Genomic DNA, 21905 nt, shown 5'->3' on the forward strand with positions numbered 1-21905 from the left:
GTCACATAATAATCCATTCCATGTGAGTCGGCTGGCTGAAATATGATCGATGTGTTGCTCTGCAGGCGATAGCATCAGCATGTCTTCCTGTGTGACCTGAGTGTAGCTTATAAAATCCATCTGCTGTGGAGGACTGTGTGATTACACTCAAAATCTCCAGCAACTAAAAGACCTTGAATCTTGGTAAGATTTCACCAACAACATTCTTAATAAAACTTTCATTACTACACCTTCCACCAAAGAGGTTATTTTTTGGGGTCCTGTTTGTTTGCTGTCAGCAGGATGTCTAAAAAAAAAACCTGTTAACAGATTTCAAAGAAATGTGCTGAAGGTTGGGCCATGTGTCGAGGAACAGGTGATTAGTTTCAGATCTGGATACAGGTACAAATAATGTTGTATCTATTGTCAAAAGGACAGATTTAAAAGGTGTGTGCAGCGTTGTCAGAGGGATGCCTGTTTTCTTGTTTTATATGGACTCAATATTACATAAATAATAAATAAATGAATATGTAAATAAATAAATATGGCTATGAAATAAACACTTAAAATAACAAAATGTGGCATTATGAAATAAAAGATGAAATAGATGTATATTTATACGTATATTTATTCATATATATATTGCCTCATTTATTTATTTCAGGATTTATTTCATAGGCATATTTATTTATTTATTTATTTATTTATTTATTTATTTATTTATTTATTTATCTATTTATCTAATTTTATCGATCTTGATTATTTAATGAGTCACATTTTTGTCTAATGTTAAATTCTTGAATTTAAAAAGACTGAAAGACTGACTAGATATACAGTAAATCATCTTCAATATACAGAATTTGAGTGAAAATGCATATACAGTATGTGTCTGTAAAATAAGGAGGATCCACAGTAGGTGTCTCGGAGTGGATTAGAGCGTCCTGGATGGAAGGAACCAGATGGCAGTGCAGTGAATCAAACAGGGTCATGGGCACCATTTACCACAACCAAGGCCTCAAGCTTAGCCAATCAATCAGGCTGCCTCACCCCCTCGCTGTGCATCTCCCGACACTCGAAATGTGTGTGTGTGTGTTTGTGTGTGTGTGTGTGTGTGTACCGTATATTAGTGTGTGCTGCCGAGGTCTGGCTATCGACTGTGGCTGCCCTCTTCACCTCGCACCTTTTAGCTGTAACTCTCAAAGGGAGGGAAAGAGTAGGAAACTGCAGGTACTGGAGGGAAAACTTTAGACAGAAACCAGACTGACATAGAAAAATAATACTGAAAAATCGTGAGAGAGAAACAAAGAGGCTCATCTACAAGATAAGAATTTCTCATGAAGATGTTCTGACTGAAGGAAGTGATAAAGAGACGACAGTTAGATTTAAAAGTGTTATTTCACCATTATGTACATAAGACAAGCCTATTATCAGTTATCACTGTGTACGGAAGGTGTACTGGTGGCTCTGGTGACCCTCATCCCACCAATCTGAGGCCTGTACTACGAAGCGAGTTCAACATACCCAGGGTATCTTCTCGTTATCTGGCTTCACTAACCCTAACAAACGAGATCACGCTAAACGGTCCTACGACGCTGGTTATCAACTCTGTAAATCAACCCAGGGTTTCTCAGTCTGGCTACGAGCACGTTCACATGAACGGGGCGGTGTTTGCACCATCTGACCAATCACAGACTTGCAGACAGACAGGCAGAGCGGCACATTTTACAAAGGAAGAGCAAACTATATTGGACAAATACGAAGAAGTTAAACACTTAATCCAGACTAAAAGTAACTCAGTTGAAGCTGTGTTATTTAATTTTTTTCTCATAAAGTTATGACTTTTTTCTCGTAATATTATGACTTTATTCTGAAAATCGCAAATTGTTTTCCATCAATGTGGCCCTAATACTCTGTAGTACATTTGCACTTTGGACTTCACTACATTAGACTTATGCACTATATACTTAGACTAAAGTAAACTGTGTTACCTTCATCACAATGCTCAAATGTTTTGTGGCTCCAGACAGATTTTTTTTTTTTCTTTATGCCTAAAATGGCTCTTTTGATAGTAAAGGTTGCTGACCCCTGACTAGGGTGGATGGTCAGTCCTCGTCAACGTACATGCTTGTCAAATACGTACAATGTAGAGATTAGGACATGTAACTGACCTCTGTGTTCATCTTGATGACAATAGCTGAGCTTTTATACATACAGGCTGCCGTATGGGTGCATTTGTAACTGGAAGATTCTGCACATGGATTTAAAAAGGATTTGTCTTAATGTACTGTCGTATGAATGTCTGTTGCTGAAAAGAATGTTGTGAACTTTCCAAAACTGCTCACATAGTCAATGATGTCTTTTGAAGCTCACTACAGGCAGAGTCAGTCTATCAAGTCCAGTCAATTTTATTCATATAGCCTAACATCACAAATCACAAATCTTACAATCTGTACAGCACACAACACCCCTCCGTCCTTACACCCTCAATTCGGGTATGAAAAAAAATCCTACCAAAAAAAACTTTAACAGGGAAAAAAGTGAAAGAAACAGACGAGGGATCCATCGTACAGACATGATGTTGTGTGTACAGAATAGACCAACGTAGAAAATGGATACTGGAGGATGTCAAGCAACTTCCAGCTGCCGCCAAATAGACCTGAGCCACGTAACCTCCTCCACCGTGGAGACCTGGAAAGAGGACAGACACAAACACACAAGAAGCAAAACAGAAACAGGAGAAAAGAAACAAGCACACACAGAGGGAGGGAGAGAGAGAAACTGAATCTCCTGGTCGACGAAGAGCCAAAACATCTGGAATGAGGCACCGAAAGCCAGATGAGAGAAAGAGACCGGGTCCCTGGACGGCCGATGTGTCCAGCACAGAGCAGCCTGAGTGAAAAGAGAGGACAAGGAGGAGAAACTAGGGAGAGAGGGAGGCACACAGTTTAAGCACTCATGTGCTTTTGGGACAACAAGTCTTTGAACAGCTAAACTGCTCTTCATTTCTTATTCCACCCTGAAGACCTTCCCTTCATTTGATTTCTCGATGCATCCCGCTGACTTTGTAAAATCTCTGCTCCGGAATCTGCCAATTACTTCAGGTTCTCCGGTGCCACTCAGTGGGAATTCTAAGCCATCAGCCTGCCTAAAGTAGACCAGTGTATTTTTTTATTTATTTTTTTCAAAGGGATCATGCAATTAATCTTACAACATTGACATTTATCTGCCCCTCTGGCTCGGCTTAAAGCGGGCAAAAGTCATCGATCTCTGTTTTGCACCTGCCAGCGGCGGCTGAAAAATAACGCCGGCTCTAACGGATTAAGGTTAATTAAATAACACGAGATGCAGTCGTTACAGATGTACAAAAATAAGTAGGGAGGAAAGAGTGAGAGAAAGGAGAGGAGAAGAGTTGGGGGGAGAAAGATGGGCGAGACACTGAGTCAGAGGAAGTGTTTGCTGTAAAATGTTTAACATTAGTGAGCTGCAGTGTGAGAGCGGGATGAAACGGAAGGAAAGATGAATTTGTTTGAAAGAAGCGTGAGACAGATTGACAAAGTGGGAAACTGTCTTTGAGTCTTTTGAGCCTCGGCAGGAAAACTGATGATAGAAAAACCAGAGTCCGGACGCTGACTTTTACTGAGACAGACAGACAGACAGACAGACAGACAGACACCCAGACACCATGACTGGTGACCGGCCGATAAGTCTCTGATATAGATGATTCTGTACCGTCAAATTTACACACGTGCTACGCAACGGTTCACCTCGAGCACACGGTGACATAGACATCATCATGTTTAGGAGGTTGGGCTTGTTACCAGAATGCTGTTGGTTCATATTCATAGTCAACACCTGCTGGATGGTTGTGTACAGCTAGCACTCCCTAATTACACAGAATTGTAAAGGACTAGTTCAACATTTCAGGAAATACACTACAATATTTACACTCTTCCTCAGAGTGAAATGACACCTGATTTGACTGTTATCAAGCCATTAAAAAGGCGTTATCAGTCGCTATAAGCACCATAGATGTGGGTTATTAGGGGCCTACTACGCCTACTATGTTGCAAAGGTGAAAGTGAAACTTAAAGGTAACACGTTCTAACATGTAAAACTGAATGAAACGTCACATTTTGAACAGAAACAAAAAGGCTTCTTTAGGTTTAGGCAACAAAACTACAACTTCAGTACCTTCTTTCAGATGTGAATAGATGATAAAACCTACTAGTGGGTGTAGTAGGTCCCTATTGACCCACATCTATGGGGCTTATAGCGACTGATAACATTCAAGTCAAATCACATTTCACAACTTTGCCTTAGGGGGCTTTACAATCTGTACAGGATACGACACCCTCTGTCATTTACAGTGCGACCCTCTGCTATGGATGATATGCATCCATAGCACGTTATGGCTGGTATAATGTCTTCTAATGAAACACGACTGTGTTGTTCTTTGTGCTCATTACGAACAGATCAAAAGGTCAATACGTTGTCTGTGTGTGTGTTGCAGGAGAGCCAGTGGCTGGACAGTGTGTCTCTGCTGATTAAGGACTCGTTGGAAGGAGACATGATCGACAATCTCTCCGGTTCAGTTTTCCACCACTACTGCTCTCCTCCCGTCTGCAAGGACTGTAAGGGCCACCCACAGGAGGTGAGCGGGGTCGCACACATCACACTCACTGACATCCCTTCTCTTTTTTTATGTACAGTACGTAGCGGAGCATCGTAAAACACTTCATTCAAACTGGACAGAAACTAAATAAAACTCACCTAATCCGTCGTCGTTACTCTTTCCAACAATCACCAAGTGTGCTTTGGTCGAACTCGCAGAATCTACACTTGTAGATTCTCTCTCTGTCTCTCTCTCTGAAGGAAAGAGGCGGGGTCATGCGTCATCAATGCGTCATCAGTTACACTGCGCATGTGTTATACCCAGAGGTCTTAATGCTCTGGCTGATCGGAATCCTTAAAAAAATTCCTGAATCCGGATCATGGCCCGGATCGCCACGGACTTTTGGAGTAATCCTGCTAACAGACAAACAGACAAACAAACAAACCAACAAACCAACGCCGGTGAAAACATAACCTCCTTCCTAGGCCTTCGGCCTTGACGGAGGTAATAAAATAAACAACAGACACATCTAAACTCTGCCGTTTTGAACAGTTCAGGATCAAAGCAGTTTGATTCTTCACATAAACCATGTCTGCAGAAATAAACAAATCCAGTGTTACTGTGTGGGAAGACAGAGAGAGAGAGTAAGAAACATGTGTGTCTAATCCCATAAATATGTGCTATATACCATATCACATTAGCCATGCTGTGTGTGTATATATGTGTCATATGATTAAATCTCATTAATGTGTGGAGCTTCTACCGAACCACATGTGCATATATCTATTTCCCCCCAGTCAGTATACTGTAAGATCAAACACCTCAGTGAATCCACAGCATCCTCCGTTTCCCCCCCCAAGGTGTTTGAAAAATGCTATTTATTTATACATTTGTGTAACCATCCCGATGCAGACAGAAAGCCGGGGTGCTCAAAAGACGCAACACATACATATCAAGAGCTGTAAAACACTCCTACACATTGTTCCAAAGCTGAGGAATTTCCTGTATTTATTTAACCTGTTATATACCAAGTTATTCATTGTTGTTTCGGGGTCAGAGTGGCAGCACCAGCGCTACAAGATGAAAATATTGTGCTGCTGTTTTTTATGAGCAACGTGATGCTGCTGCTGTTTTCAGTTCAGCTTCACATTGATGAAAACCCTGATACATTTTCAGATAAGTTATCATTCTATAGAAGTGTTATGATTTCAAAATTAAGTTTGCGTAACAACACGTCTATAATGCATTATAAGATAAGATAAGATAAGATGATCCTTTATTAGTTCCACAGCGGGGAAATGTACAGCAGCAATCAGTAAAAACAAAACAAGATCTAATAAATAAGCATATTTATAATGCGTTATAATCTTCTTATAGCATTATAGTCATAAGCATTCATAGATATTCATAATGCTTTATAACAATAATCATAACACATTGTAAAGTATAATGACTTATAAGGTCAAGTATCATATCATTGCTGGTCATTAATTTACTTTTTCATAGTGTATCATAGTGTATTATAATCCCCATAGTTGTAATACATTATAATCTTTTTATAATGCATTATAAACGTTGTTATAATGCATTATAATGTGATTTTAAGTTACTCTAAGGTAAAAAAAAGAAGCATAATTAAATCTATGCAAGAACACACAAAATGTTGTAAAATTAATTCTACTTTACTTACAGTAAAGCAAGCAATGACCACTTATAATCACATTATAATGCATTATAACAGTGATCATTATCCATTATAAAAGAAAAAGATTAGAATGTATTACAACTATGGGAATTATAATACATTATGATCCTTGCAAAAATAAATTGTCAGTGAGTGACCGTGAATTCTGTGTTATGATTGTTGTTATAAAGTATTATGAATATGTATTAGTGCTTATAACTATGACTATACAGTGCTATAAAAAGATTATAACGCATTATTATATTTATTATATTATTTAAGTGTGTTTATGATGCATTATAAACATGGGCTTCATAGAAAATGTCACTGAAGTTTGCAGCAAAAAATCGCTCTCATGTGATCCACAATGCTCCAGATTGAGATGAAACCCTGCTCACATGTACAGTAATGTTCCGAGGAAGGTGACTTTGTTATTGCAATTAAATCACTGTAATTGAAAAAAAAAAACATTTCTGTGCACAGTGTCCTTGATTTCAATGACACTGTGCGATATGTGCGACGCCTTCATCCACAAACGCTTCGATTACGACTGTACTGAGTGAAAGAAGCCGAGGAGGAGCTGCAGCAATGTGCTGCAGGATAAAGGAGTACCATAAGACATTAAATATTTATTTGCATGTTGTATGTTAATCTAATGCCAGCGGCACACAAGAGCTACCCAGATAGATCACACTTCTTCACATGTGCATCTTAATATCTAGAACACATTTACAGTAAGCTGCTGTGACTCATACAGTGACACACCTACAATACACAGCTACAGATATTAAATATGTATGCTGCACATAGGTTGAAATCATGGAATCACCTCTGCTCCGAGCTAAAACTGGTTTCATTTCTTATGTGTGACTGATGTTTTCGCATGTCTGCGTGCGTCACCAGTGAATGCACGTGGTTTAAATCACTTGGTGGTGAAATGTGTGATTGCCCCTTTGAGATAGACCTGATTGTACGAGGCAGAGAAAATGTCTGAACATCTTTTCCACCCTTTGACAGCTAAGCCCTCCGATATTGGATATAGCCGTTTCTATCTTTATAGCAGAAATAAAATCTGGGTATTACATGTAATTGATTTTATTTTGAATGAAATGAAAAACAGGATGAGCAGATAATAATAATAACACGGTGCAAGTGCATATATCATGAAGCCTTTCCACCTTTTGAGAACATTGAGGGATAAAAATGTGATTTCGTCCACGCCAGAGAAAGAGAAACATATCAGCATCACGTTACCTGTTGACCAGTCAGACTGCAGATGCAACAACTTGACTTGTTACTTGCTGTGTGTGTTTGTGTGACAGATCCAGCTGGCGGAGGTGGAGCAGGCGTCTCTGATGTCAGAGCAGCTGTCAGATAAGTCGTCGTCTCCAGCGCTGCCTGATGACCTCAGCCTGGACGAACACAGCAGCTACCAGCTGCTGGGGAGAGACAGCCAGGTACTCACACACACACACACACACACACACACACACACACACACACACACGTTTCACACGGATTGGACTAATAAAGTTATTGAAAGTTATGTGGCCCACTACTGGTGTGTGGGTGGGTCCGACAAACACAGGAAACATAGTCGTTTTATTAAACCTAACGATAGTTCTGTAGCCTAAACCTAACTAAATAGTGTGGTTGCGTTTTTTGTTTTGCTTCAATTCACTACGTTAACCAAATGTTTAAAGCTGTGACCATAAGCCAGGAGAGAAAAAAACGTTTCGTTCGAAACGTAATTGAAAATTCAGTTTAGTTGTATGGTCAACACATTCTCACTCCCGACTCGTTCAATACCGCCGCTTGGTCAGCGCCCCTTGGCATCAGAGACCGACACACAGGCTCTTGTGTTACTTTTGGAAGCGTCAGGGATAGCGTGTCAAGATACGCTCGTTACATGTATAGCGTCCTTTCAAATTAAACTTCCGTTTTCACAGGAAGTTAGGTTTAGGCAACACAACCACTTAATTAGGGTTAGGAAACGGACGTGGTTGACGTTAAAGATAGGGTCGACGATGTTGGAAAGCTAGCATAATTTGACGAGTCACGTGACTAAAGGCTGACGTGACAAAATAAGTCAACGTTACTTTTTTAGTTTCACACGGGACATGAACAGCAGTCTCCTGGTTGAAAGTCCTGTTTTTGTTTGACCCATTCAGCACCGCTCCCGTCTGCCCTGAATGGACTCTCACGCTATTAATACTACGTCAGTTGCTCCGACTGTCTAATGATGCCGCGGGTGGGTTTACATTGGAGTTCGTTGAAAGCCCGGTTTGTCCCATACTGTCGCTAAATGGTGCCTCCGTGCGTTGGTGTCCGATGCCGAAGGGCGCTGACCAAATGGAGGTGTTTGGCGGAACATAATTTTGTGGGAGAAAGGGTTGTCCTATCTGTTTCTCCAAACTGAGGGCACACCAACCATCATCTACTGTAGGTAATACACCAACTATGGATAAATACCTCATACAACCCCACTTCAAAAACTCCAAACGTTGGCCCTTTAATGCTACAATCATATTTTAGACATGATGGAAGGCCTTTTCCTATGTCAGTATAAAATGCCCTGGTGCACAAAGCCAGCTCCTTAAAGAAATGGTTTTCCCAGTTTGGTGTAAAATGACTTGATTGGCCTGCACAGAGCCCTGGCCTCAATCCATCCAACACCCTTAGGGATGAACTGGAAGGCCGACTGTGAGCCAGACTTTATCTCTCAGCATCAGTGTTGGACCTCATTAATGCTCTTGTGGCTGAATGGGAGCAAATCCCTGCAGCCAGGTTCCAACGTCTGGAGAAAAAAAGTCTTCCCAGAGGAATGGAGGCTGTTATACAGTACCAGCAAATGAATGCAGTGTTCAAATGGGATGTTGTGGGCCTGCATGTACTCTACTGAAAACCATCTTCACATAGAAATCATCATCTAAAAGCTGGAACCTGAAGATTCATTTGAGATGCAGCTCAGCACTGTGTGACAAGTTCCTTTAGTCATAAATCAGAATTAAACATGAATTAATGAATTATTTCAAATGAATTGTAAAAGTGTATAAGGGCTTAGAACATTATGATAGAAGTATATGATGGTCATCCCCATGCTCTATTATGTCTCATAAATTGTTGCAGCAATTTTTGGGGTTGATACCATTTGTTACACAGATTCGGTGCTAAATTTAACCATTTTTTACCACTCGAGAATTGATAGAAAATACCACATTAAGACACTAAGACCTTGAGGAACACCATAGAAAAAGCCGTGCTGTGATTTGGTGACAATAAACTTTTGACATTTATGAGATTTCTGCAAGAATTGCATTTTTCGGCGACTGGATGGCAAGCGCTTCCGTTGTGTAAACTGCTCAGAAACCCCCTTATTGTCAACCTAGCTAGGAAAGCCATCCATCTTCTGAATGCTCTAGGTCTCTAGTTTGTGGCTGTAAAGTTTCATGAGGCTGTGATTATCCTAGAGGTCACCACAGGTTATTTTATACAGAGAGGTCATGTTTCAAAAAATGGTCTCACTACAATGAAATGGCTACTATGGGGACTAACATCATCACACATGAATACAGTTGGGCTCATTGGATCCACAAGAGTCTCAGCTTTACAGTGATACCCAATTTATATAATTTTGAGACTGTTTAGGGACCCCAGTATGCAGAAATATTCAAATACTCATTTTAGAATAGGCGAAAATAACACATTTGCAAGTCAGTCGGGATTGCGGGTAACATTCGCTGTAATAATCACACACACATACTAACAGGTCCATGTCTGCGGGGCTTTGGGGAGTCACACCTCATGTCATCTTCCATCTTGCTAATCATCATTAATTACTATTTACATGCTTTACTGATTAAAACACCTGCCTCCCTCCGTGCTCCTGATACGGGCATGCTGGGATAAGTGTGCATGTGTGTGAGCAGCACGTCTTTTTATATCTCCATCTTCCCATGACCACTTGGCTCTCAGCTCACAGCGGTTCCACCTGGCCTGTTTCATCACTGCCTTATTGAAGGCCAGTTCATTTGATCCAGTTTACAGCCAACAACAACTGCGGAGCGGAGCAGTTTGAAGCTTTGAAGCGTTCCTTTTACCACATCCAATTTTAATCAGACTTGTATAGATGGATAAAGAAAGGGGACATGAAAAGGGAGCTACTTTTGAAATTGGAAATTGTTCTCAGATTTTCCATTATGACAAGGCTTTCAGTTTGATATCTTTCCTGCTCCGGTGAGCATCGGTGCACCTGGATATCACGCTTCTATTCTCTCTGCGTCTTTGTGTCTCTCCTTCTCCTTCTCTTTCTGTTCAATCTCTCTCCTCCTCTTCCCATCACACGCTCTCAGAGGGGCAGCAGTGACTCCCACAGTTCGGACGAGTTGCCCACCCAGGGGGGCTACGGAGGGTTTCGTCCCTCCAGCTCGGGAAGCGAGGAGGTGGTCCAGGAGTTGTTCGAGGTGGGCGTCCATCCTAGGCTGGATAGTCCCTCGCTGGAGCAGCCGAGCCCGACTCATTGCACAGGTACCGAAGTACACATGATCGTTAGTCAGTAATGTCATGAGTTACTTGGTGCCACTTCCTGAAATCAACAAGTTCTCACGCCTAAATAACAAAATAGGTAGATTATCATTGGCTTTATATGCCCATTCATTCAGGCCAAAGTCCCCCAGAACAGCTTTTATGGCCGTATGAGAACATTGTTATACTCCATGCTTTGCTACTGAACATAACTTCAACTTCAGGAGAGACACCGCAGGTGAATAGGGTAAAAGATTACACTAATAGATGGGATAGACACCATTAAACGTCCCCAGTTGATTACTTACATTAAGACTATTACTTTTTTGCATTACAGGTTTTCTAAACAATCATTCTGAAATATGCAAATGAGGCATTATCTTATCAAATTTGTGCTAATTTGCATACATTTCCAGCACAGAAATCTGAACATTGTTTAAAGCCAGGTTCCTTTTGGAATGAATTTGAATTTTGTATATCTCTCTTTATTACTCCATAAATCAGAAAATACTGTCAACGGCCATAAAAAAAAAAAAATCCATTTTCACAATGTTTTTATGAATGAAATGTTCAGGCTATGAATGATATATGATCAAACCCCTCTGTAAAAACCTTCAGAATATAGATAGGAATGAAACTGGAAAGTTTGGTGCTGCTGAAGTGGAGATTTCTGGCTCAGAGTGAAACAAATCTCATTTAGAGAAAACGACCTTTAAAGGTCACATATTGTAAAAGTAAGATCTACATGTATTTGATATAATAAAGCAGGTTTAAGTGATATAAAAATACTGTTAAACTATCAAAACGCTCAATATACAGAGAAACACACACAGCCCATATTCAGAAATTGTGCGTTTGAAACAAGCCGTTAGGATTTCTGTCCATTTGTGATGTCACAAATCTACAATATTTAGACCATTTCAAAGTTTTAAACGTAAACATTCTAAATATGTCCCAGTTGATTTCCTGTTGCAGTGTATGTGAAGGACATCAGCTGACAGGATGTAAACATGGACCCAAGCTGTTTCCTAGCAACACAATTCCATTGAAATGCGCTAAAACAGAGCGTTTCAGACACAGGGTGAATACAGGTATATTCAGACAGACAGTATAAGAAAAATAACGTGTTGCTTGAACATTAAAGCATGTAAACATGTTCTAGTAGAAACCCAAAATACAAGCATGAACCTGAAAATGAGCATAATATGTCCCCTTTAAAGGTATGGATTGTAAAATGCCATACATTTTGAAGGCACGACAGTTGAACAGGGTAAAAATGTTTAACTAAGACAAATGAGGCGTTATCTAACGCTAACTTTTGGTGAATTTAAAGTAGTAAAATAAACACCTAGATGTGTATTTTGGATGTTTTCTTTCCACTAGTCTGAACAAGAACACATGTTATGGAAGCAAAATCTCAATATTGACCGGTGCATGCATGGAAAACAACGTTTTTGCCCGGGATGTCTCCCCCTTCAGAGAGTCTCAGATATTCTTCCAGAGAAGTGGAGCTCGGTGGGCAAAGGCTCGACCACCATAAGAGTTGTTATTAAATCGAGGAATGGTTCAGTAACAGACCTCAAGGGAACATGATGGAGCATATGGGGAAATAAGGCTGGAGATGTATGAAGGAGTCAGCTCATTTAAAGTCTTATCAGGTTAGAAGGAGGATTTTTAAAATCAGCTGTTGGGTGAAGCGGTAACTAATGTGGAGACACCAGTACCGGTGCTATATGATCCAGCTTCTTCCATCTTGTGAAGACTCTGGCAGCTGCGTTCTGGACCCGTTGGAGAACTTTTCTTGCTCTCTTAGGGGCTGATTACACTGTTTTCCTAGCGGTTAGAATATTCTCAACTTTTCAGCACCGGGCGCGGAGTTGCACTGCTCGTAAATGTCAAGCTTAGCCCCAAACAGCCAATCAAATCAAGCAAGAGGCGAGCTTTATTACTTTACCACTTTGTTCCCGCTTAGATGTCGGCAGATGTGGTAGGGCTAGCTAGCTAACTAGTTAGCTGTTGGACTGTGAGGGGGAAGGGGGATATTCATATCTCATGTCTTGATAGTTTCATGTAGGCTACTGTCTTTCAGAAAAAGAGAGAGAGAGAGAAAGACCACATTTCATCGCATTTAATCGCTTGGTTGCGCTCGCAGCCCCACTGCGACGCGCCTTGGCGTGATCAGCCCCTTAGGTATGCCCGAGAAAAGTGCATTGCAATAGTCTATTTTAAATGTTATGAAGGAATGAACGAGGATTTCAGAGTCTGATTTTGATACAAAATGTGGCGTATTTGAGCTATTTTACGAAGGTGGAAGAAGACAGTTTGTACTTGATGTGTGGTTCAAATGTAAGAGACGGATAGCATACACTATGACCAGATTCCTAACTGTGTGGGTCTGAGAAATTGTGCAGCCATCAAGGTTAGTGGAAAACTGATGTGAATCTATCTGGACCGACCAGCGGTAAACATAGTTTTACCAAATGCCTGTAAAGTTTGGTGGATAAATGTAGTGTAAATCACAAAAACAGTATATTTGGAGTGCTTTCTATTGAGTATGTTCCATTATTGTTGAGTGACCCTCAAGCTTTTGTGCTACTATATAGATTCCTATTATATTGTTTCAATAATAAAAATGTAAATGAGAATGTGAGCAGTTTTTCTTTTCAGTAAAACCTGCTTTTTGTCATTTTTTTTATCCAACTGCAGAGGAATTGGTTCAATTGAATCTTTCACATCATCCAATCATATTAAAATAATCCCTCTCAGGGTTACCTTTCATCAGCGCTCCTTATTATCCTTATCAGTGTTCTGTGTGACCCCTCGCTGGTATTTAACCAACCACGATTTCATTAAACCGTGACTTTGACGTGACATTGATAGTATCGTTTAAATAAGACGAGGCTTTTTTTCCTCAGAAGCGTCTCTGGAGTCGACACACGAGACACACAGGACGCGTCTCATGTTCCACGCCGTTGATTGACTTCCACTGCAATTAAAGCGGTGATAGATGAGGCCAGCAGCGTCGCAGGCACATAGATGTTGATGAAACGACGTGTTATGGTATAGCTGATGGCTCACTGCCCGCCGTAACGTGACCGTCATCAAAGGGACAGATGGAGAGATACGAGGCAAAGTCAACTCAGGGCGACTGTTCAACAGCACACAACATCACACACTGTCACTGACGACATGGAGGAGATGTTTACATGATGTGTTTCCTGCCAAGAAAAAAACGTTATTCTTTATCTCATGTAAAGATCAAACTATAATTTGATTATTATATAGAATATGAACATTATTACCGACAAATCTGTATTAAACTATAACTTTTTTTTCTTTCAGATGGAGATGAGGGAAGTTGCAGTGGAGGTGGCGGCGGGTCTTCACCCGTCTTCCACCTCCCAGCAGACTTCTTCCACCCAGCTGCCGCGGCTCATCCAGGCAGTCCTGGGAACAGCGTTAGCCCCGGAGACAGAGGGACGTCCAGGCTGCCCTCCCCGGCCTCCTGGGCCTCCCTCCGCTCACCCGGAGCCAACAGCAGGCCCCTGAGCTCTCAGGTATTATGGACAGGTGAATGGATGGATGGATGGATGGACATACAGACCTGACATCAGTGCCTCTGTGTAACCCTTCAGAGACATGAAGGAGCAGTGTAAACAGTTCATTCCTGTGAGAACGCTCATTGATCCAGAGTCGTCATGCATCAAAAACACTTCAGGCAGTCGGATGGGATTTGCTAAACGATGTATAATGTAGACTGAGCTTGTGGGCCCAAATATGGTGATCTGGAAGCTTCATACTGTAACATGCCTCAATACAAGGCTACACACAGTAAAGCCGGTTATACACTGTACGATTTTAGCCCATTTCTGTCCCCAATTTTGAGCTGCACGACTCATTTTAGAGTTGGACCGAATTTCAGCTTCGTCGGGCGTTGTTTGCCGTGCAGTGTACGGGGGGGGGGGACCGATAAACTCCTCCAGACCTGCTGTTGGACAGTCGGATGAATTTCTGACATGTCCGAAATTTTTGTTGTACGCCCGCAAGCTCTCACACAGTTGAAGAAGAGCCACAAGCAGATTCTCCAACGTCAACGCCTTTTTTCTTCTCTTTTTACAGTAATCTACGGAGGCTCCCCCTAAAGTGAAGTTATTAAATATTCCTCCTATTAAAAATTCACCGAAATTATGCAAAAGCATATTTTTCCAAACTAAGTGTTGCAGTACAACTATGTAAGTAATTTTGGTGGTACGACACTGTATAATACTGAAGTTATTGAATATCTTTCTCTTTACGGCGTTGCACTTTGTAGACGGTCTCTGACCCCTCATCTCAGAGCCGGCTGCACATAGAGACCGATGTAATGTGTCCAGCTCGGAGGACTAAAGGCTCGTTGTGATTAAAATTAGGTTATAGCACGTTGTCTACCTCACTACGGTTAGAAAGAGCTCTCGTTGGTGTTTTAACAACGTTTTCTGTTATGAGTTATTGATCCGGGAAGTTTGAATCTGTCAATATCTCTCCAACTTTACCAAAGTACATCATCTAGGGGGGCTTCGTACATCAGCAGTGCGTGGACTTTCAGGAATGATTGGAAGAAGTGCACTATGAAGTAGTTCCCTCATTACTAACTAGAGGGCACGGATTAATGAAAATGTTCTCCTAGGGGTCTCGGGGGGCTCCGTAGTAATCAGAGCGCAGCTATCAAGATAGCAATGAAGGCTATAATAGATATAGCTAGTAAAAGGTAGCTAGCTTACCTCCAATTCTCTCTGCAAATGGACAGGACATACTGTCCACGTCTTCCTCGCCACAGAGAATCCATATAACGTTACCTTTTTTTTATAGACGTTTCAACAGACCACTTATGACTCAGGTCGTGGCTGACGATCGGATCCGTACAGTGTGAGCACATAAATCGTGAGCTTTGGCTTTACATCGCAAACGATCTACTCGTCCAGAAGAAGCAGGAAGTACACAACAACATCTCTAAAATCCTACAGTGTATGCCCAGCTTTAATAAAGATACTTAAATGATTTTATTCCAGTCTGTCTGCAGTAGCTGAGCTGCAACATCCCTTTGGCATCTTGTTGTGTTGGAATTGTGAACGTCCACATGACACTTAACCAGCATCCATTGATGTCCTGCTGTTAAATTATTTAGTTATAATTAAAGCTATGATCTCATCCGTATTGAATCTAACACCTCCCCTGTGTTGGCTTCTGCAACGAAACAAACGGGAATGAAAAAGGCCCTTATTTTAGTTCTTGTTCCAGTGTAACCATGGAGACACGTTTATCTTTCTTCCCCCCTCTCTACCTGTTTGGTTTGTTTAGCTCTTGCCTGAGTGCCTCTGTGATCCTCAGCTGCTACAGTAATGCTCTGCGGCACTCAGCTAATTATCCCGGCCAGCCCTGAGCCCGATGCCGACGCTCGTTGTTCTTGGCTCACACTCTCTTTTCACATTCTCTTCTGTTTTATTGTGTTTCCTTTATCCTCTTTACGTCTTTCTCTGGTGGTCCATCTCTCTACCGCCTCTTCTTCCCCTCCTTTATCTTTTGGTTCTCTTTTCTGCCAATCCCTCCATTTCTCCTGTTTCATAATCTCTTACTCTCCCATGTGGTTTTGTATACTGAGAGTGCTGGGATTAGGAGTAATGACTAACTCCCTGCTGCCCATGTAACATTTCCAATGACACAAATGCTATATGACACATTGCGTGGGTTGCACCAGTCAGGACAAACTTTAAAACCAGGGATTTTTTGGTATTTATTTTACAATTCTGTTGCACCAAAACTGTAAACCTATTTAAATAACTATATCAATTTAGCAGGTTATGTTTTAAACCTCTGGGGTCGAAGCCATTTTTTATGTCCAACCCTATGTGGACATGTGGACCAAGCCCCAGCAGACGTCCACATCAAGTCCCCAGGCAGTGCGCCGGTTGTCGATCCCAACTTCCGTAGTGGCCAAACGGCGGTACTACAACTTCCGTGTCAGTCACGTGATGCCATTTGGCCCCAAAAATACTTTTTCCCGTAGACTTACATTGGGAAAGAGACGTCTGTAAGTCAGCGGCTAATTTTTTTTGAGGTGAATCAACTTCCCAGTATGAACACTCTAAATAGCCCTTATTTAAAAATGAAGGTCATAAAAGTTGTAAAACGCATTAATAGCCGAATCCAGAGTTATTTCCCATCCTCCGTTCATGTGAATGAGACCCAGACCGAGGCTGGAGCGCAAACAGTGACGATGGCGTGACGTTGGGACCCCGTGACCGAGTCATGTGACCGGGTGGACGCTACTGCGCATGTTCAATGTACGCAAGATCCAGGTACTTTTCCAGACGGAAGTCGAGCCATTTAGGCTTCATGCACCACTGAGCAACTTTCATAGGAATGAACGGGGCCCCGCCTCCAACGCTGTATCCAGTTCTCTTAATACATCCGAACATGCCTACTGCACATGCTACAGGTTCGTTCCACACTCCAGTCAAGTTGGTGGCGTACGCACCTCTAGCTGGTTTACCAAGAAGAAGAAGAAGAAGCAGATAACAAAGCGGATGCTTGTTTTGAAGAGAGGTTGTGAGAGGAGATCCGCCGTTACCCACATTTATATAATTTGTCTTCAAAGGAATACAAAGACAGACAAATGGCGTTGAACTCCTGGCAAACAACGAAATGGTGTGTGGATCGGGAAAATGTGCATGTGTGGAATGCCAGTCCGCCGCGGACCCTCAATTTTAATATGAAAGGAACCTCGTGCGTGTCTGTGCGACCAATGCAATATGTCTGAGTCTTTACACCTTGATTAGTCTTATTGGTACGTTGAGTTTGGTAACCACAATATCTCCGCCCGTCTCAACCTGAGCAGAGGTCTGATCGACCAGAGTAAGTGAAAACACTTGTGCTGGTGTGCAGGGCCTTGAAGGGAAGATACAAATAACAGTTAAATATATTTTGTCATACTGTATTTTAAGCGATGTTACAGATGGGATTCATTTAAAACCTGGTTCAATCATTTTAAAGGAAGTTTAGCTAAACTAGTTAAAATGTGCAACCCAGTAATATTTGACCTACTAAAGACTGAATGTATTTTCTGTCACCACCTCCCTCCTCCGTGTGCAGCACCCGTCCCACAGTGACTCCTCCCTGGCCACGGGCAGTTCGGAGGGCAGCCTGCAGATCACTCTGGAGGAGGGGCTCAGCTTCAGCGTGTCCCCGCCTCGAGATCTGGATCTCCCCGTGCCTCTCCTCTGCCCCCTCCCCAGCCACCCCTCACACCCCCAGGGACCGGCCACGGGAAACCGGGGCCACCCTTTACTAAAGAGACGCAGCACCACTTTTACCCTCCAGGCCACCAGGGGGCATCAGAGGAGCCAGAGCAGCTGCGGCGGCGGCAGCACCAGCCCCGGCTGCCCCCGGCAGGACTCCATGGACCCTTCGGACGAGGACGTGGGCACGGGGACGGCCGGGGACGGCTGCCGCCAGACCCTCAACAGCGAACACTTGTCAGAAACACTGAACAGTCTCTCGCTGACGTCGCTGCTCACCCCGGACTCTCTGGCGCCCCCGCTGGTGAAGAAATGCAACAGCACCGGCTCACTGGACCAAACTAATCTATCCGCCCGGAGTAAAGACGGCCGCCACCTCTGCGGCATTGACGCCCACGGTTACTTGTCCAACCCCTGGACGGAGGGAAGGGCGAGCGGCGAGGAGGAGGACAGTGATATCACAGGCTTCAGCATGAAAAGCAGCACAGACACAAGCTCCAGGAAGAATAGATGAAACACTCGTTGCCTCTCCGTAGTGGAACTCTTTAAGCATTTTTTGCATTTGTGGACCTTGAACAGAAACAGGAAGCGACTTTTATGACACGTCCTGTGAACCCTCTTTGAATCGTGCGTTCCCTCTCTATTCCTCCTCGGATCTGGCTGCTTGGGATCAGTCATTTCTCAAAAGAACACAGTTGCTTCTGAGTTTTGACATCCTCTCTTTTCCATGGGATATGTGGTCGCTCTTTTGAAAGGACTTAGAGATTAATGACGAGGGGCTTAGCCTTTTAGCGTAACCGGGACTCAGCTTTGAAAGATGTGGCCGTCCTGGGCTTTACATTAGAGCCATTTAGAAAGACAGGCCTGAAAATTACAGTGATTGATGAACTAAAATGTTATTTATTAAGTTAAAACGGAAAAAATTCAATATCAAAAATTGCTTGACCCAACGTGCCCTCAACCTCTGTGCAAAAACAGTGTCGTCACCACGGACAGATGGCAAACTGAAGCTTCTTTTGAGGAAGAACTGAACTTTGTACAGCCATTTTTTTGTTGTTGTAATAACCATCGCTAACAGTAGCATCGACCAACCTGTTTTTTTTTCCTCTTTAGCAGATTCGGTGGGTAACAGAGAAATTGAAAGGTCGTATATTTCCTGTGTTCTTTTTCCAACTTCAATGTATTGAAGTTGTGTTGAATGTAGACGCGTCTGTCTCCGTCTGTGAGGGACCGAGACAAGCGAGGAGCCTGGCCGGTCTGACAACTGACAAAAGGGCCTCTCTTTGAATAGCAGACTGGATACGTGACTGCTGCTGAGAATACATGTGGGTTGTCAGTGTGGAAGCGTTGGCCGCTCTCAGAGTGGACTCTTTGTGCTTTCTACATACCCATGAAAGGGCTAAAATGTATTGAGTGCAGACCTGGGCCAAAACCTTATCGGCAGATAATCCTTTGCTGCCTAACACACTGTTTGAAAGTGTCTGTTGGGTAGAAAGACTTTTCTGATGCTATAATAATAATAATATATAAATGTAAGAGAGATGTGTCACTGAAATGAACATTGATTTGTAAAACTGTTTCGCAGAAAATGTTTCAAATTCCCTGAAAGATGTATTTAACAGATCCGAGCTGCACCCTCTAGTTGCATGTTAAAAGGGGAGCAGTGACTCCTTCAGGTCAAAATAGACTTTGCAAGGCAGAGGGGAAACCAAATATTATTAAAACATCTCAATATAACATGAACATTATAGGCTTTACAACAGAAGGAGGCAGTTTGATGTCATCTGTTTGCAACTGAAAAACACCTAGCTATTAGCCCTCCTAGAGGACACGATAGTGGCATGGCTCTAGGGATGGCATTGTCTGGCTTCAGTCCGCCACTTTGGTCCAGACTAAAATATCTCAACAACTATTCAATGAATTGCCATGGAATTTTGTGCAGACATCCATGGTGTCCAGATAATGAACCCCAATAACTTTAATTGTCCCCTGAATTTTCACGTAGCACCACCAGCATCTCAAAGATCACTTAAAATATCTCAACATCTACAGCATGGATTAGCACAAAACCTTGCACATTCATGACATTCATGTTCCCCTCAGTATGACGTGTAATAACTTGAAATGTTTCCTCCAGCGCCAACATGATGTCAACATTTGAGTTCATCCAATACTTTGTTTTATCAAATAGATTAAATTGCGTACGAAAAATGAGGAATGACTTTTCGTAAGATGTCATGCAAACCGTTGTGTGAGGATACGTTGCCTGTGAACACGAATGTTTATTTGGAAGCACTGGATCAAACAAACTTCCCCGTGTGGGATAATAAACTGATCTGAATCTGAAAAGACACTATGCATGCAACAAGTGGAAACTGACACGTCCAGAACTGATGCTAGAGGGGTACCTAGAGCGTCATAGTTTGAACCGTAGGGCCGCCAACCAAGCGACGGTGCACTGACACCAGTTTGAATTAAGAGCGGACATCGACATATATACATACACTGCTCTGTGGGACCAGTCTGGAGATTCAGGGCGAACTGAATGACATCAAACTGCCTTTATGACCCTCTGCCATCGTTAAACGGCCCAGAATACACTTTAACAGATATAGTAATATACCTGAGGGTGCTGCCCAGCATGTGTACGTAGGTTCAGTTCTCTGTCAGACTTCCAGGAATCATTCAGACGATGGGATTCACAGTTTTTTTGTTTGCTGCATTAAACCCAAATGATTATTTGACTCAGGTCTGCTTGAGTGTAGCAAGATATTCGAAAATACCCTGCGAGCAATGTGGTCCAGATCGGTGTAACGTTGAGCACTTGTTTGTCAGACCCATCATATAGTATGTCATAATCATTGAAAAATCCAGAGCAGGTAGACCTCAGGTGGACCCATATGCACTCACACACAGTATCACACATTGAAGCACATACATACATACATACATACATACATACATGTTACATACACACACATATCATACAAAGATGTCAACGTCAAAACACTGCAGGATGTTTCTGTTTGAGATGAGGCAGAAGAAACCTCTTCATCTCTTCCTCTCCGCTGTCTTCGTCCCCCTCCTTATTCTCATTCAGTTATGTTATCTCCGTTCCACAGGGAAGCCGGAGCATTAAATGACTATTGACTACCCTCCCCCCCCCCCCCAACACACACACACACTCTCTATTCGAGATATGCAATATGCTACAGTAGATGTACAGTTAGATGTATGAGACTCGTATAGATAGACAATATGGTGAGAGAAGATTATATTTATGAATTCATGTATTAGAATAAAACGTCACCGAGATTCAAAAGGTCACTGAAAGGATGATGATGATGATGATGATGATGATGATGATGTATTCATGTATTCCCAGAGTGTTGGAGTGTGTGTTTTCTCTCTTTTTTCCCTCCATCTCTTCCCGCCCCGATTTTCTTTCGCCAAAATGCATGTGGGTTCTTTCTTTTCTGTTCTCTCTTAAATGTCATTCTAGTGTCATATAAAAGTGAAATAGCTTTTCAACCTCTGACTCCTGAAGTTTCTCTTTCAAATGTTTTTTTTGTTTTTGTTTTTCAAGGTTGTCAAAGTTCAACGTTGGTTCCTTTTTCATTCAGTCCAAAAGCTTAATTTATCTTATCGAGCAGTGTCCTGTAATGCATTTTCCTTAGATCGAAGAAAAGCTGAGTCACACCAAAAAAATATTTCAAATCCTCAATTTGGATGAAATGACTCGGTGTATTAAATGAGTCTTTTTTCAATAAATCAACTTTCTTTATTTTACAAAAATAAAGTGATGACATCTTGACGGATTTGCCAAGTGAAT

The 21905-nt window shown here is 42.1% G+C and overlaps 1 protein-coding gene across 1 annotated transcript in view; it reads left to right on the forward strand.

The window, feature by feature from the left end:
• Window positions 1-20335, forward strand: part of LOC141765075 (voltage-dependent T-type calcium channel subunit alpha-1I-like) — a 166557-nt gene extending 146222 nt beyond the window's left edge. Inside the window, exons 32-36 of the mRNA XM_074630929.1 lie at window positions 4490-4630; window positions 7598-7732; window positions 10628-10802; window positions 14142-14356; window positions 17928-20335. Of these exons, the coding sequence (XP_074487030.1) occupies window positions 4490-4630; window positions 7598-7732; window positions 10628-10802; window positions 14142-14356; window positions 17928-18587 (1326 nt within the window). The 3' untranslated portion in view covers window positions 18588-20335. The remainder of the gene's footprint in view (window positions 1-4489; window positions 4631-7597; window positions 7733-10627; window positions 10803-14141; window positions 14357-17927) is intronic.
• Window positions 20336-21905: the final 1570 nt, after the last annotated feature.

The sequence above is a fragment of the Sebastes fasciatus genome, chromosome 3, assembly GCF_043250625.1.
Source record: "Sebastes fasciatus isolate fSebFas1 chromosome 3, fSebFas1.pri, whole genome shotgun sequence".
Classification (NCBI taxonomy): Eukaryota; Metazoa; Chordata; class Actinopteri; order Perciformes; family Sebastidae; genus Sebastes; species Sebastes fasciatus.